This window comes from Channa argus, chromosome 17 (assembly GCF_033026475.1).
Source record: "Channa argus isolate prfri chromosome 17, Channa argus male v1.0, whole genome shotgun sequence".
NCBI lineage: Eukaryota > Metazoa > Chordata > Actinopteri > Anabantiformes > Channidae > Channa > Channa argus.
In genome coordinates this window covers 20,309,667-20,326,849 of record NC_090213.1, presented here as the reverse complement: position 1 = coordinate 20,326,849, position 17,183 = coordinate 20,309,667, and the positions used below count along the sequence as shown (strand labels likewise).

General features: G+C 39.6%; 1 protein-coding gene across 2 annotated transcripts in view; it reads right to left on the bottom strand.

Moving 5' to 3' along the window:
* ube2j1 (ubiquitin-conjugating enzyme E2, J1) overlaps positions 1–16,960 on the bottom strand; it is a 32,433-nt gene extending 15,473 nt beyond the window's left edge. The window contains exons 1-4 of one of the 2 annotated variants that reach the window (XM_067481691.1): positions 16,601–16,960; positions 10,710–10,783; positions 7,973–8,104; positions 7,556–7,640 (exon numbers count right to left, since the gene is read on the bottom strand). In XM_067481691.1, coding sequence (XP_067337792.1) covers positions 7,556–7,640; positions 7,973–8,104; positions 10,710–10,783; positions 16,601–16,631 — 322 coding nt within the window. In that variant the 5' untranslated portion in view covers positions 16,632–16,960. The remainder of the gene's footprint in view (positions 1–7,555; positions 7,641–7,972; positions 8,105–10,709; positions 10,784–16,600) is intronic. The other variant, XM_067481692.1, reaches the window with a different exon arrangement.
* Between the last annotated feature and the right edge of the window lie 223 nt (positions 16,961–17,183).

Genomic DNA, 17,183 nt, shown 5'->3' with positions numbered 1-17,183 from the left:
CATCCTCATTCTCATCTTCCTCCCTTTCTGCATTCTCATCATCTGTCTCATTTGCGACCACATAATGAGGGGAAAGTTAGAAGGGAAAGACATGGTCGAAGTGGCAGGCCCAGAGAGTCTATAATTCAGGATGATTTTGTCTTCATATGACATAATAGAGAAATTGTGGACGACGGAGAGGCAGAGGACAAGGAGTTAGATGTGGCTGACGCTCAGTAGCAGCAGATGGATGCCACAGAGTTGGGCAAAGGGGACATTGTGCAAAGGACTGTCCCTCTGGGATTGAGGAGGACACAGACCCAGAGATTGTCTTGAGGAGTCATCGCCAGTGGCAAACCGGGGGGAAGAGCTGGTGTCCCAAGGACAATTGCTGATGACTGATCAAAAGGAGGGAGGTAATGCAAACTGACACACTGCAATGAAGTCATGCTTACACACACATACACTCATTTACAAACTGCTATGAAGAAATGTTTGCTCAGACATGCACTGACAGTTTACCAGACAAATGCAATGAAAACTGCTTGCCAAAGCTTTTACATGCTGGAATAAATGTGGATTGGATTGAGCAATGTGTTCAATAACAGAGCTAAATTTAAACCACCCGAGGTTTAAATTCTGAGGGGGAGAGTACCTTTCCTGAATACACTCTGAAAGTTAATGGTCAAAAGGTGACTTTTTTGGTAATTAAGTTAGGATTAAAAGTAACTGAAGTGGCAAAATGAGCAATGTACATGATGGTGTTTCTTGAAAACCACAAAAAGAGTATTTGACTCAGTCATTGCCTTGCGCTAATTCTTAAGATCGATCTTTTAAACGTGCATTCATGTTGTCAAAATTATGCCCCATAAATTTGACATATCTAATGATTAAGTTGTAGATCTATCTTATGTCTACATCAGAAGTAATACTAGTGTTCAATAATTCAAAAATTTACAAACCCACCATGATGAATTATAGCACTGATTTGTTATATGTGTATAAATGGAAGCTGCAGCAGTCTGTCTTGTCTTGCTCATGTCAGAAGGCGATTTAAATTGCACAGCGCATGTTTCACATGACTCTGATGTTCCTTATGAACAAAGAGGGGATTCAGTGAAGTTTTAGAAATTGACTGCAATGTTTCATTGGTCTAATTGGTCTGAAACAAAACTGTTTTTATGACATTCCCAATGCTGTTCCTCAAATCAGCTAAATCAGAATAGGATATGTGGGAAAATTTAGGTTATTTGTCAAATGTGTTCTGTGCATGATTGGTAGCAACTTGAGGTTGAATTTTTTTTTTTGTCCTTTCGGCTTATCCCGTGAGTTCAGGGTCGCCACAGCGGATCATTGTCCGCATGTTGATTTGGCATAGTTTTTACGCCAGATGCCCTTCCTGACGCAACCCTCCCCAATTTCTAACGGGCTTGGACCGGCACTGCACAGCTGGGGAGGGGAATGGGCTGTTGGGGGTTCACTGTCTTGCCCAGAGAAAACTTCGACATATATCGTGATATTTTCAGTTGCATGCTTGTGCCTGAGCAGAAAACACACAATTTTTTTCCCTTATAAGAAATAATGGCAACAACACATAGTTAAAGAGTTTCAAGCAGAGAGGAGAGGGTTAGTATCGGATGAGCTAGTGATTCTTTCCTGCGTGAATCAACTTAGATTTTAATATTTCACAGTAAAAGGGCTTGAAGCTGTCCTTGTTATAGAGTAGGGCACATAATAATAAATCCTGACATCACAGTGAGCCTTAATATAACTTGTGATAACCTGTAAATCAAAAATCAGAAGAAAAAAAATGACTCAGATTCAATGTTTTCTATTGAGAAAAGCATGATTTTGCATTATTCAAAACACTTTTGAAAAAATATGTTTCATGCTGGTTAAAGGAAAAAAAACAACAAAAGTAAATCATATAGTATATGGTAAGTAGTTAACTAGCTTAATAGTACATTATTTAATATGTTAAAGTAAAAATAGTTCGGATGCTGTTCAACAGCCAACGTTGCTGAATTACATAATGTATTTTTCTCATTCTTTATGTATGCGGACAGTCAGTACTTGTTTGCGTTCTCCTTAAAAAAAAATAAAAATTAAATAATGAGGATTACCTGGATGAGATTTGTTTTATGAATTTAGTTTTTAGGAAGTCCAGCTGTTTTCCATCAGCTGAAATTTCGAGACATTATACTTACCATCAGAATCAGCTGTGCTACAGTATATTGATGATTTTAGGATCTGCAGCCTGTCTAAAAAAAGCCTGCATAAAGGTGCAACTACTCAAACATTTAGCAGAAAACGGACATAAAATCAGTCCACATTAGTAGACCACATTAGTTTACATTAGAATTTGCCCTATGTAGAAGTAACTTATTTAAGTCATGTGATCACAGCTGAACAATCCATTCTCATCTCTTTAACCAAGAAATAAATGATGAGTTTCTTGGGTAAGATGTCATACTGAAAACAATAGATTCGAAATTATCAAGACAGAAAGGCTCCAAATTTATTGTTCCATGGAAAATAACTCTCATCTTATGATAAAATAATTTGAACACCATAAGCAGACTCCAGATTAGTGTTACCTAATCCCTATGTTAAGTAGGTTAACCAGGGAATTGGCTGTATGACATCTGTTATGTTACATGGCCATGATGGCAGATAACTACACATTGTTTACTTTTCAGATAAGCTGGCTCCTGTATATGCTGCCTGCAAGCTGTGACTGTTACAGGCAAGGTTTTGGTTATGCTGATCTAACTTTTTTGGTTCATTATGCAGCCTCTCTCTTTCATATTCCAGGAGTGGAAACTCGTCACCTTTCTACTGTAAGATGTCTGAGATACAATACAGTGTTACTTGACATGCCTAATGTGTTAATGGATGTAATGTTCTTAACTTAGTTACAATGTTACCTTTTCAGATGGTTCTGCATTACATAATCCCACCAATGGAGAGAACAAAGAAGATTTTGCTGTTGTTACATAATGTGATGTTTATCATATAATTTAGCTTAAGATGCTGAATTTGTGGCTCATAGAAGTAGAACTGAAGACAAAAACAGTAGAGATGTGGTATTTTAGACTTGATTTTTTAATTGTTCACGAATCTGGAACAATCTTGACAAAGTTGAAGAAATCTGTTAATCGTTTTTGTTTTAAGCAAAATAATGCTGCTGCATATGTTGATATAAATGTTTGTATAAAAACACTGGCTTAGTTGGCAGGAAACGCGAAAGTGGATGCTGTAGGTAAGGAAGCTGCCCAACAGGAACTATCTTAAACAAACAAAAGCGTTGGACTGATATTTTATCATGACTCACCGCTGTGCAACAATTTTCTATCTCTGAGAAAGAAATGGGGGAAAAGAAAGGGTTGCAAATTACAAAAGTTCTACAGGTTTTCCTAAACACTGATAAAGTTGACAGACAGGTTAAACCGTGTGTTAAAAGTGGGGAATGTTGATTTATTACAACAACAATCGTTTACCAAGGGGTGTGTATCACATGCACACAAATATTGTCAATCTTGCTTTATCTGTGTGACATTACTAATGCCACAGGGAGCACATCCTCCATCTGATAAACCATTTGACCATGTGAGGATTGATTTCATTGAGTTGATGGCCAATTGAGAGAAGAGATATTGTGTTGTTATGTGTGGCATACTCAAAAATAAATTGGTACGAAGAAGAAAGTCTCCTTGGATTGAGGTTTCTCCGGTTGTTTTAATGAACATGGGGATAAGGGAAAAAATGATAATAAAATTGTTTGGGAAATCTCCAAATTTGAGAAAATGACATGTTGCAGTATTGCCAGACCTTGTCTTTGTACGCTTTGTTTCAAATAAATTAGCAGCTATTCCAGCTGAAGGATTTCTAGGACTGTTCTAAATGATGCATGCAACGACACAGCTGTGAAAGATGTGGATACATGGCACCCACTGCAGGAAGGGGCCAAAGCCTGTAAACGACCTCTCCCTGGCTGTGCCTGATGCTCATCAGAGGTCAGGAGCCTTGAGGGGAACCAGGGAGCCAGTCGGAGCAGAACACTTACTAATTCACTCACACTTAAGGTTCTTCTGGTGACAAAGAGGACGAGTGCGAGTGCGAGTCCCCAAGCCGCGAAGAAGAAAAGCATTAGTGAGAACAACACCATGGAAGACAGAATGAGACTCCTTGAGCCACAGTACACTGGTCGAGTAAAACACGTGCTTTGAAAGAGGTGGTGAATCTGCGGAGGAAAACCACAACAGACTCTATCCCAGAAATGGACAGGAACCTGTACACAGGTGATGCTTGGAATCAAAGGTAGGAATAAAACATGACATCACCCCTCTCCAGGTAGGAAGTGCAGTGTCCATAAAAGATAATTTTATGGAAAATTAGAAAACAAATAGCTCCAGCATTAGAGTCGTCTTTGTGCCATTAATAAAAATGTTGATTGGATGAATTACATATATGAATTACACCTCTGATGCTGTAGAACGCCTGGTGGAACAGCTGGCAGAACAGGATGACCCTGCTATATTCTCTTTGCTTACTTCTACACTTGTGCTTGCAATTTTTTACATTTTACAGGTGTTATCCCACGTGTAAGAGGTCTCATTATACGAGTCACAGTGTGCTATGACTCATCAGATGGCACTCATTGATATAACATCTGCAAAGAATTTTGTTCATCTTTTACGACCTGATGTTGACCTGTATGCAGATTCTAGTGATGAAGATCACTATTTGTAAATATGCTATATGATACTTATTAATCTCTGCTAGCTCTGTACCCCAGTGATGCCTATGTCACACAAAAACAGTGCCTGAATTTCCAATACAACATTAAGAGGATGTATATTGAATCTTTATGAATTTGTGCATCTGATGACTTCTGTTGTGTGTCTTATGATTAAAATGTAATCAAAAGGAGGGAATTGTGATGGAAAATCAAGTATTATTAAATGATGATTACATTTAATCCTTAGCATTTTGCCTAGTTATAATAACAACTTGTACTCAGTGTACTTTTGAAAAATGTTTAAAAGATTGTATATTGTTCAAACTGTGTCTCATATATATGTTTTGTCTTGAAGTGTTTGCAGAACTGCGCCAAGGTCAGTTATTGTCTAACAGCAGACCATCCCACACTGTAGTGACCCAGAGTCATTCCATGCTCACAGGTGCTTATCAAAGTGCTGAAAAGGGAAAAGGTTTCCATTAAAGGAGAAAAGGGCTGGAGGTAGTAGCCTGAGGGTGGAGCATGTTCTGTCGAGCAACAGAAGGTTATAAAATTAACTAACTTCAAACTCAACGTATGAAGTTTAGAACTGCATAGGATGGAGACTTGAAACGATGTACATCTCTCTTGCAAGACAATAAAACCCTAAAAGACGTCCTGGTTGTTAAAGCTTCTTTACTGATTACACTTGAGGTGTCTAATTCCAGATATTGTAATTTTTGTCATTTTGACACTTCCTCTTTAATAAAGCTTATGGTTAGTTATTGTTATGGTGCTTAGACTGCTGGGGGACCCACCCCCTGATGCACTGAGTTCCTTTGTTCCCCTCTCCTCTGCTTTCACCCCACATTTATGTTACCACTGTATGACATGTGTCTTCATTCTCCTGTAGTTCTCCTTCTCGTTCTCCCTCTCTCTGTCCCTTTCTGCAGGTGTCCCCAGCTTTAGAGCTGTGTGTTTCCACAGTGTAGCTACTGGTCCTACAAACCTTCCTAATGTTTTAGTGTTGCTTCTTGTTGCTTTTTTCTTTTCTCTCTTCACTCATCCCAAGGCAGATGCCTTGACCGGCCTTTTTACGCTCAACTGTTGCCTAGGGCTTTACATGACACTTAAGAAATGAGCTTTCCCGAGAAAGCCAACTGTAACCTGGTTATTTATGTCGATGTAAATGCATACACTTAGATGAAGGATTAAGGGCTATGGTATGCAGCTAAATATACTAAGACATGCTGAAGGGGGAGGAATCCATTACGGTCAATGAAAGCAACCCAGCTACCTACTTTGTTGACTATTATAGGAGCCTTTCTTTCCTGGAATGTTTCCCTCAAACAAACCGTTAAACTATAGATCTACCAATGGACAATAATCCAAAACATATATTTTTTGCACACTGGAGGGATTAACAGAACCCAAGGCTTTAAATTGATCATGACTACCAACATTGCAAAATGACAACCCAAAGAAATGTCAAATTAAAATAACAGACAGCAGCAGTCTACAAACTATAAAAACAGACCTCAGTGTACTTACATGTATCAATAAAAAATAGATTAACTGATCACACTTGAAAATGAAATAAAGCACAAACCAGCTTCAATCAAATGTGAAAATTCCATACAACTGCCCTGAAGAGTTAAAACAGTGCAACAAATCACTACAAACCCCAGTTAAAGTTCTCAGTAAAAAACAAAATCAGTGATAAAAAAGGAAAAACAACGAAAGAAACCTTACTCGAAGTTCAAACCCACAGCATGAAAAATAATCGAATCTTTTCTGGCATTGTCATTTTCAATCTGTCCCCCTCACATCTCCTATTTTACATCAATTTATTGTACAGCAAAATATTGTAGAACACACACATATACATACACAATGGAAATAGGACAGCCCTTTGAGACCCCTTAATTTCAGAGTGTGTGTTCTCATTTGCTAATGTTTTCTCTGTAAAACAAGATTGTAAACATGGAGACAACTCTTTATTACTGTTCACATTTCCAGTGCACACATGGTAACATTATGGTTCGTAATCACAATACACTAATGTTAGCAGTAATAGATGAAAACCTGTTTTCCTACCCTGCCCACTTGCAACCCTTTTAGTGGAGAGACATTATACTAAAAGGATTAAATAAGATATGGAAATATGAATGTGAAAATGGAAGTGTCTTGCACTAATACTTGTTTTGTTAGTTAACAACAGACTTTAGTTCGCTAACTGGCTGATTGAATTGAATTGAACTGAATTGAAAATATTTAAGAGCCATTTCCTCTCTGGGCAATGACTAATCGGGGATAAGCTGGTTTTGCAGCAAGACAAAAACCTCAAACATATTTCCTGGCTGTGTAAAAAAAAATTTGCATTAGAAAGTAGCAGCTGGAACACACTTGATGATGTACAACACTGCCGAACCAGTAAAGCATACTTTAAAAAATATTGCAGAAGTCCCGGGAGGCCTGAATATCTGCAAAACCTTATCAGTCGAATGCCATGGATTTGTCAGGCAGTTTTTGCTTAAAAAGGCAGTTCTTTGGTTAAAGTTAAGATAAAAATGCTAAGTTGAACTGGCCATTATTCTGTGTTCAAAAATGAATAAAAATATGCTATTTGCAAATTATATATGTGCAAATAGCGCACAATGTGCTATATGTGTATGCAATGGGCTATGTGCACATTTTACTGTTGTTCGCAATCACAATTTATTTTGGATTCCTACACACTCCCTGCACAGCAAATGTTGCAAAATGCAAACATAACAGCACCAACTGAATAAATAATTATAGGTAAAGCAGAAATTAGCAAAATTTATAATAGATGAGGCCTTTCAAGATACTTACTGCTCCAAGAGGGTTGCCAGGTCTCTGGATGGTGGCCAGAGATACTGAGACAGATCTTCTTTCCAACTTCGAATCTTCCATTTGGCTAAGATGAATTGCAAGAAGAGAAGGTAAACGTGTGGAGGATGGAAATACAAAATGTTCTCAAAAGTTATAACAGACAGACAAACAGGTTTGAAACAGCTGATAGAGTAAAATAAGGAAATTCCAGACTGAAATTCTTTAAAAGTAAATGTGTCTCAACAATTCAGAGTACTTTGTCTTTTATCACACTGTCAATAGTGCGACTTCATTTTGCTGTATGAATATTATAAGACAATCTAACAGTCTCACAAATAAGTAAAATCAAGTCTGAGTTTAATTTCAGGGCGAAAATAATGACATGCATTTTGGATGTGGCTTTGGTTTGCAACGTACTGTGAGAAGGATGATGCTGGGGGGCTTCATAGGATACTCTGGTGGAAGTACAATCCTGCCATGGTAAACACCACCATCAAAATCTGAATCTGGGGGCCCACGTACTGAGAAGTGCCATTCAAAGAGGTTATCCTACAGGCAGAAGAAGACCAAACAAATTCACAACACGCACATGCTACAAACATCTGTCTCAAGTGACATTACTGACAATAAAACTGCTTCTTTTTGTGCCATTAGTGAGCAGTTATTTTAATTATGCAATTATTATTTATAGTAAATGGTCTGCACTTATATAGCGCTTTTCTACCTAATAGCACTCAAACTGCTTTACACTGCTTCTTATTTACCCATTCACACTCACAATCACACACACATTCACACACTTATGGGGGAGCTGCTATGCAGCTGGCCAACACTCACTGGGAGCAACTAAGTTGGGGTTCAGTGTCTTGCTCAAGGACACTTTGACATGTGACTGGAGGAGCTGGGGATTGAACCAACAACTGTGAGATTGGTGGACAACCACTCTACCTTCCTGCGCCACAGTCGCCCCAAGTAAAGAAAGGTTACTTAAGAAATATTGTACTTTATTACAAATAAAAAGTGCTACTGTCTCTGAAACTAGGTTACATTATAGAAAAGACTGCAGCATCTTTTAATTGTCAAAACAGTTGTGGAAGATGTAGTCATGTCTTTTGGTTAAGTAAATGTAATTTTATAGTGCAGAAAGACTATTATAAGTGAAAGTCTTGCAATAGAAAGTACAGTAACTGTATAAGACTCTGAGCATAAAATAATTGTTTATTATTTATATATAATTATTTATATCCATTCTAGCTTTAAATGTGCTAAACAGAAAAAACAAGTGTTAATCAAGTCTCTCCCAGTCCTTAATTTCCCAATCTTTACCGGGCTTGGACTGGCACTGCACAGTTAGGGATGGGAAAGGGCTGTTGGGGGTTCATTCAATTCAATTGAACGCAACTTTATTTATATAGCATCAATTCACCACAAAGTAATCTCACGGCACTTTACAGAATGAAGTCAAGACTATCAAGATGTATAAAGAAAACCCAACAATTCCCCCTTGAGTAAGCCCTAGGCTTTAGTAAGCCTAGTGGAAAATGGAAGAAACCTCCAGCAGAACCAGGGTCAGGGTGGGCGGCCATCTGCCTTGAGCAGTTGGGGTGAGTGGAAAGTGGAGAGAGAAAAGAAAAGATTAAGAAAAAGCAACAACAAAACATAGGGCAGGCTGGTAGCACCAGTAGCTATGCACTGAAAAACACACAGTTCCAAAGCACCCGCAGAAAGGGACAGACAGAGGGATTAAGAGAAGGAGAAAGACAACTACGGGAGAAAGAACACACAAAATTATTGTCATAAAGTGGTGAAAATGTGGGGTGAGAGGAGAGGAGAGGAGAGGAGAGGAGAGGAGAGGAGAGGAGAGGAGAGGAGAGAGGGACGTGAGGAGGAAATGTGCTCAGTGCATCAGGGGTGGGTCCCCCAGGAGTCTAAGCCTATAGCAGCAGACTTAAAAGTAGAGAGGGTGTCTGCTTCCTGAATCTGAGCTGGTTCCACAGGAGAGGAGCTCCAAGATTCCTTGCAGTAGTACTAGAGGTCAGAGTTATGCCATCTAGAGTAATGTTATGTATGTAGTGTGTATGTCTTGTAGGCATGCTTGAAGCTTAATTAATTGTTTTTTCCATAGATAGATATAGCTTGGTATCATCAGCATAGCAATGAAAATGTGTTTTTCTAATAACGTTGTCTGGAGTATATATATATTTTAACAATCACACACACACCGAAGGGGTAGCTGCTATGCAGCTGGCCTGTATTCCCCGGAGGCAAGCAAGTTGGGGTTCCGTGTCTTGCTCACAGAGCTGGGAATCAAACCAACAACCCTGTTGTTGGTGGACAACTGCGCTTTGATTACCAGTAGGTAGAAAAGCGGTACACATTGTGGCACACCGCCACAGTCTAATTTGTAACATCGCAGTTTCAAAGTTAACATAAAAACTGTTATATATATATCCTTTCCTCCTCTTGTCCCTCTCTCTTCTCCTCTTACCCCACAATTGTCACCCCTGTATGAAATTAACTCTGTGTGTTATCCTGTAGTGGTCTTTCTCCTTCTCTGTCCCCCTCTCTCTGTCCCTTTCTGCAGGTGAACCCGGCTTTAAAGGTGTCTGTTTCCAGTGTGCAGCTACTGGTCCTACCAGCCTGCCCTATGTTTTGTTGCTTTTTCTTAATCTTTTCTTTTCTCTCTCCACTTTCCACTCACCCCAACTGGTCAAGGCAGATGGCCGCCCACCCTGAGCCTGGTTCTGCTGGAGGTTTCTTCCATTAAAGGGAGTTTTTCCTCTCCACTACTGCCTAGGGCTTGCTCCAAGGGGAATTGTTGGGTTCTCTCTATACATTTTTAAAGTCTTGACTTAATTCTGTAAAGTGCCCTGAGATGCATTCATTGTGAATTGCCGCTATATAAATAAAGTTGAATTGAATTGAATTAAGAGCACTTTGGGTCGCTATACAAGTGCAGAACATTTATAAATTATACATCCATAAGAAATGTAGGGAGAAATCTGACCTCAAATCTGAGTGAAAAAACTGATTTAACTTAGATTCATGCAGCCTTGAGCATTAAAAGAAACTCTTAGACTATACAAAATAAAAAAATTCCTAAAACGTAGAAATGCAGTAATATTGTACAAGCTGTGCTCTGTGGTGAACTTGCCTCCAGTGGCTGGGCGTGGTAGTGCTCTGTGGGATCCCTCAATTCAGCAGCCTCTTTCATCAGCCTCTTTACCGCTGGATATTTAAAAGTCAAAACAAACAAACAAACAAACAAACAAACAAACAAACAAAAAACAGAGGTTAAGACATTACTTATTTTTGACGATCATCCCTTCTCACTAGGAGTCACGAAACGGGGTCACGGTTTTCAGTTCCTTTCGGTATGCAGTATTCCTCTTAGTAGAATAGGCATGGAGGACCACCGTCATCTGTATAGACATCTGTGCCAACCACTCAACGAGAGTAGAAAAACCTTAACAGATGAGTTTTGAGCTGGTTTGAGCGAATTCCTATCAGGAGGGAGGGAATTCCATAGCTGGGGGGCAGAGCGACTGAATCATTTGCCCCATAGTAGTGAGGTGAGCAGAAGGGACAGCGGTGGATAGATGAAGAGGATCTAGGTTATGAATTGCCTCAGAAGTAAGTAACAGTATTTTGTAGTGAATGCAAAATGTGATAGGACTGGAGTTGCTGCAGAATGGGTGTAATGTGACAGGTTCTTGTGATAATGCGCGCTGACGAATTCTGTAGAGCTGGAAGTTTGTAAAGGGTTTTTTTAAAGAAGACTAAACAGAAGAAAGCTGCAGTAGTCAAGCCCAGAAGTGACAAGACTGTGAACAACTAAGCCAGCTGTATGTGGTGTGAGGGAGGGATGTTGTTGGTTGGTGCTACCAAGATGTAGGCTTACCGTGTAGTGTTATTATTGTGTGAAGTAAAGGAGAGCGTGCTGTTGAGGATGACATGAATAATGAGAGGACCACGGAGGGATGAATGTTGGGACTATGACAGGGAAGGCTAGAGAGTTGATTGACGTGATGCAGAGAAGGAAGGTGGACATACTGTGTGTCCAGGAGACCAGGTGGAAAAGGTAGCAAGACTAGAAGCTTAGGAGCAGGGTTCAAGTTGTTCTACCATGGGTCAGATAGGAAGAGAAATGGAGTAGGAGTTATCCTGAAAGAGGTGTTTGTGAGGAATGTTCTAGAGGTGAATAGAGTATCAGACACGTTCATGAGTCTGAAGCTGGAAATTGAAGGGGTGATGTTCAATGTTGTTAGTGGTTATGCCCCACAGGTAGGATGTGAGTTAGAAGAGAGGGAGACATTCTGGAAGGAGTTAGCTGAAGTGATGCAGAGCATCCCCAGAGGTTAACTGGGGCAGATTTCAATGGGCATGTAGGTGAAGGGAACAGAGGTGATGAGAATGCAATGGGCAGGTTTGGTCTTCAGGACAGGAATACAGAAGGACAGAGGGTGGTAGACTTTGCAAAGAGGATGGAAATGGCTGTAGTGAACACTTTCTTCCAGAAGAGGCAGGAACATAAGGTGACATAAGAGCGGAGGTAGAAGCACTCAGGTGGACTACATCTTGTGTAGACGTTGTATTCTGAAAGAGATCAGTGACTGTAAAGCATTGGTAGGGGAGAGTGTAGCCAGACAAGTCAAGTAGTTTTCAGGGAGGAGCTGAGACAGACTCTGGGTGGTTTGGAGGAGCTTCCAGATACAGCTAATTTGATCAGGGAGACAGGTAGGAAGGTACTCTGTGTGTCATCTGGAAAGAGAAAAGTGGACATGGAGACTTGGTGGTGGAACAAGGAAGTTCAGGAGTGTATACAGGAAAAGGATGGAAATGTATTGACAGGTGGCAGGAGTGTGATGGGAAGATGGAAGGAGAACTTTAAAGAGTTGATGAATGAGGAAAATGAAAGGGAACAAAGAGTAGAAGAGATGAGTGGTGTGGAGCAGGAAGTAGCAAAGATTAGTAAAAGTGAAGTGAGGAGGGCGTTGAAGAGGATGAAGAGCGGAAAGGCAGTTGGTCATGATGACATACCTGTGGGAGGTATGGAAGTGTCTAGGAGAAGTGGCAGTGGAGTTTTTTACTAGTTTGTTTAACAAGATCTTGGAGAGTGAGAGGATGCTGAGGACTGGAGGAGAAGTGTACTGGTGCCAATTTTTAAGAACAAGGTAGATGTGCAGAGCTGTGGTACCTACAGAGGAATAAAGTTGATGAGCCAAACAATGAAGTTGTGGGAAAGAGTAGTGGAAGCTCGGCTAAGGGCAGAGGTGAGCATTTGTGAGCAGCAATATGGTTTCATGCCTAGAAAGAGTCCAACAGATGCAGTATTTGCTTTGAGGATGCTGATGGAGAAGTAGAGAGAAGGTCAGAGGGAGTTGCATTGTGTCTTTGTAGATTTAGAAAAAGCGTATGACAGGGTGCAGAGAGAGGAGCTGTGGTATTGTATGAGGACGTCTGGAGTGGCAGAGAAGTATGTTAGAGTGGTGCAGGACATGTATGAGAGCTGTAAGACAGTGGTGAGGTGTGCTGTAGGTGTGACAGAGGAGTTCAAGGTGGAGGTGGGTCTGCATCAAGGATCGGCTTTGAGCCCCTTCTTGTTTGCTCTGGTGATGGACAGACTGACAGATGAGGTTAGACAGGAATCTCCGTGGACTATGACGTTTGCAGATGACATTGGGATTTGTAGTGAGCTCAGGGAGCAGGTGGAGGAAAATCTAGAGAGGTGGAGGTCTGCTCTGGAAAACAGAGGAATAAAGCTTAGCCGCAGTAAGACAGAATACATGTGTGTCAATGAGAGGGACCCAGGGGGAACGGTGAGGTTACAGGGAGCAGAGGTGAAGAAGGTGCAGGACTTTAAGTACTTAGGTTCAGGTACAAGACAACGGTTCAGAGCAACCGAGAGTGTGGAAAAGAGGTGAAGAGGCGAGTGCAGGCAGGTTGGAACGGGTGGAGAAAAGCGTCAGGTGTGTTGTGTGACAAAAGAGCATCAGCGAGAATGAAAGGAAAGTTGTTCAAGATGGTGGTGAGACCAGAGATGTTGTTCGGCTTAGAGACAGTGGCACTGAAGAAAAGACAGGAGGCAGAGCTGCAGGTAGCAGAGCTTAAGATGTTGAGGTTCTCTTTGGGAGTAACGAGGATGGACAGGATCAGGAATGAGGACATCAGAGGGACAGCTCATGTTAGATGTTTTGGAGATAAAGTCAGAGAGCACAGATTGAGGTGGTTTGGACATGTTCAGAGGAGAAACTGTGAATATATCGGTAGAAGGATGCTGAGGTTGGAGCTGACAGGCAGGAGGTCTAGAGGAAGAGCAAAGAGGAGATTTATGGATTTAGTGAGGGAGGACATGAAGTTAGTTGGTGTGAGTGAAGAGGATGCAGAGGACAGGGTAAGATGGAGGCACATGACCACAGGCCGAAAAGGAAAAGAAGAAGATATTACAGAAATTACATGTGTGAAGAAAGTGATCCAGCCAGTTGTATATTTCTGAACAGAGAGCACAAAGCTTTTGAATCACCTTGATTCAAATGAATTAGACCAGAACAGTATGTGGATTCAGCTTGGGTAATACAAGCCTTATATTGAGAGATATGATTATAATACATCTCGTTACGCACAGTGAGATCTGTCTCTCTGTACAGTCCTTCAAGTTCATGTCCTTTGGCTTTAAGGTGTCTGAGAGTGGGGGTGAACCAAGGTGAAGAACGGATAAAAGTGACAGATCTAGTCTTAAATGGAGACAGGTTATTTAAGGGATTATGAAGACTGTTGTTGTAGTAGGCCAATTCATCTGGGGTTGAAATGTGAACTGTCTGCACTAGGCTAGTTAATACCATTGGTATTGTCCATATTAATGTGCTTGATATTACGGTAGGATATAGTACGTGGTGAATGGGTTTTAAAGAATGCCAGGTTAACACTGAAAGATATCAACATATGGTCAGAAAAAGGAATATTAACAGCCTTGAAATCAACAGGAACAGTACCAGAGTAATAGATCAAATCTAAAGTGTATATAACCAGGTTTCTAATCAGCTTTCTTCAACAGTGAATATGTGTAAAAATAAAAAAAAAATAAAAACAAGAAGCTGACTGAATAGGGGAAAGATCAATAACAGGGCGATGCTATTTGTCTTTTCTTTTTTTTTTTTATGAAGTCCAACTAAAGTCTGACAGAAAATTCAACTACAACAAAGTGCCTTGTAGAAATCAAAATAAGTCACTTTCCTTTGTGGATTTTTTATTCAGCCAGTTCTAAGGCTGCACCTAATGATTAATTTTTTTGTTGCTTAATCTATTAATTATTTTTTTGACTTCCCATTCAGCTCTTTTTTTCAATTAATATAGAACAGTATAATAATATAATGTGGCAGCATGGTTTTGAAGTGGTTAGCGCTGCCGCCTCACAGCTAGAAGGCTGCAGGTTCGCACCCAGACAAGCCGTTGCCTTTCTTTGTGAAGTATTCTACCCGTGATTGCGTGGGTTTCCTCCGAGTATTCCAGTTTCCCCCCAAACGGTTCAAAACGGTTCATGTTAGCTTATCTGGTTAATCTAATATTGCCCATAGGTGTGAATGTGAGTGCGAATGGTTGTCTGTGTATGTCCCTCTGTGGCCCTGAGATAGACTGGGGACGTGTACCCTGCCTCTCGCTTGATAAAAGCTGGGACAGGCTCCACCTCTCCCCCGCGACTTGATTAGGATTAGCGGTTACAGATAATGGATGGATTATAATTTAATATAATAATAATAATAATAATAAATAACAACAACAACAACAATAATAATATAACATGAAACAATGATTAATTTACTCGAATAAACATTTAAATGTATCAATCATTTATATTTCATAAGATATATAGAGAAAGTATACATTTATGTTACATTACTTGCACTAATGTCAGCTCTGACATGAAAACTTCTAAGAAGCTAGAAAGCCTTCTTGCCTAGCACCAAAAGGCACTGAAATACCATTGGGGGTAGGAAATAAGAGGGGAAAACCACACAGCTGATAGTGAAAACCGTCTTATTTAAAGAAAAAACATCTACAGCCGAAAGTGACAGGGACTTTTTACTGTGTAACATATCGTTACTTATTAACACGTAAGCACAAAGCTTCATGAATAGACCAATGAGCAAACACGGACTCTAAAATGGGTAGTGGGATTGACTTGTGTTACACTTGACTGATAAAAACCTCTGCATCCGACTGTTAGTGAAAACAAAATATCATTGTACAAAAATTTAAGAACAATACACTTTTTCATTAAGCCATTACTTCATTACTACGATCGTTGTCCTATTTTCTGTGGCTCTTGTCAGTCTACGCTTGTAGCATTAATATTCTGCCTTGTGTGAAACCAAAGTATTGTACAGTTTGATTTTTGTTTTGAATTGACACCATTACTGAAATTTTAAACAGGGATGGAACTAACTAAAACCTGCTGAAAATTAGCAATCAATGCAAGTGCCAAAATAAATATGAATCTGAAAATATAAAACTAATCAAAACCAACACTTAATGATCTATGTACAGATTCTACGTATAGTCCCTGTCATTTGCTAGCTACTTTAAAAACCAGGAAAACACCGGTTATAATGTCTATTAAGTGAAGCTGCAGATGTAGAGGTTTCTTAAAAACTGACAAATGTTATTGTCATTATGATGGTATTATTACACCACGTCACTACTGTTTGAGCCCCGGAAGGGCGTTAATGCTAACATATTGGAAGCGGAATGAGCTAACGTTACCTGTTTGGTTCTGAATACTAAATATTCAGGGAAAATAGTATCGCCGTGAAGGGTTCATAATTAGAAACATCATAATAACCTAGATTTAATTCATATAACCTGCTTACATGCGGCTCGTGTTAGTGTAGTAGTCTTATTGGGATGAACATTGGTTTAAAAAATTATTGTAACATTACCGTTACTGTGGCGTTAATTTAAAATATCAGCATGCAATGGGTATGTGCATCGATGTCGCTGTCAGGTGCAGAACAAACGATCAGTCAAAAATGTAATTCTCAAGCTTACCTGGACTCTTAAGGTTATATTTGTTCTCCATATTGACAGACGTTTACTCTAGTAAATGAATACGTGTGTCTGTTCTGAGTTTCTGTTGCTAACTCGCCAAGTAGCTCCCAGCTATCGCTGATAGTTACGTTAGCTTAACTTAGCAACAGAGCTGGCTTTCTTCTGTCGTCAAATGACCAGGGCTGCTGTATTCGTAAATCATCCACTTATTAAGGTGCTCCGGTACGTAACGACGGCATAAAATATTATAATCTAATGAAGTAATGAAAGAATAATAAAGCGTTTTCAATCCACTGTTTCAGTTTTGAAACTGTTTGTTAAACGAGATCCGCGTGATGTCATTTGTGAAAACAGGAAGTGAATAACCAGCTGACACCAACGTCTTCTCCACATATTTATATATATATATAGTTATTTTTATAGTTTGAAATTTGTGTTAAACTCATTTTTACAACTATTTTTTATTTAATTTCATTGTATAAATGTATGTATAAATTGTATTGATAATTCTTTTATTTCTTACCCCTCCCAGACTCGGGGTCTGTACATGTAAAATTTACATGAATTGAATTTGATGCAAAAT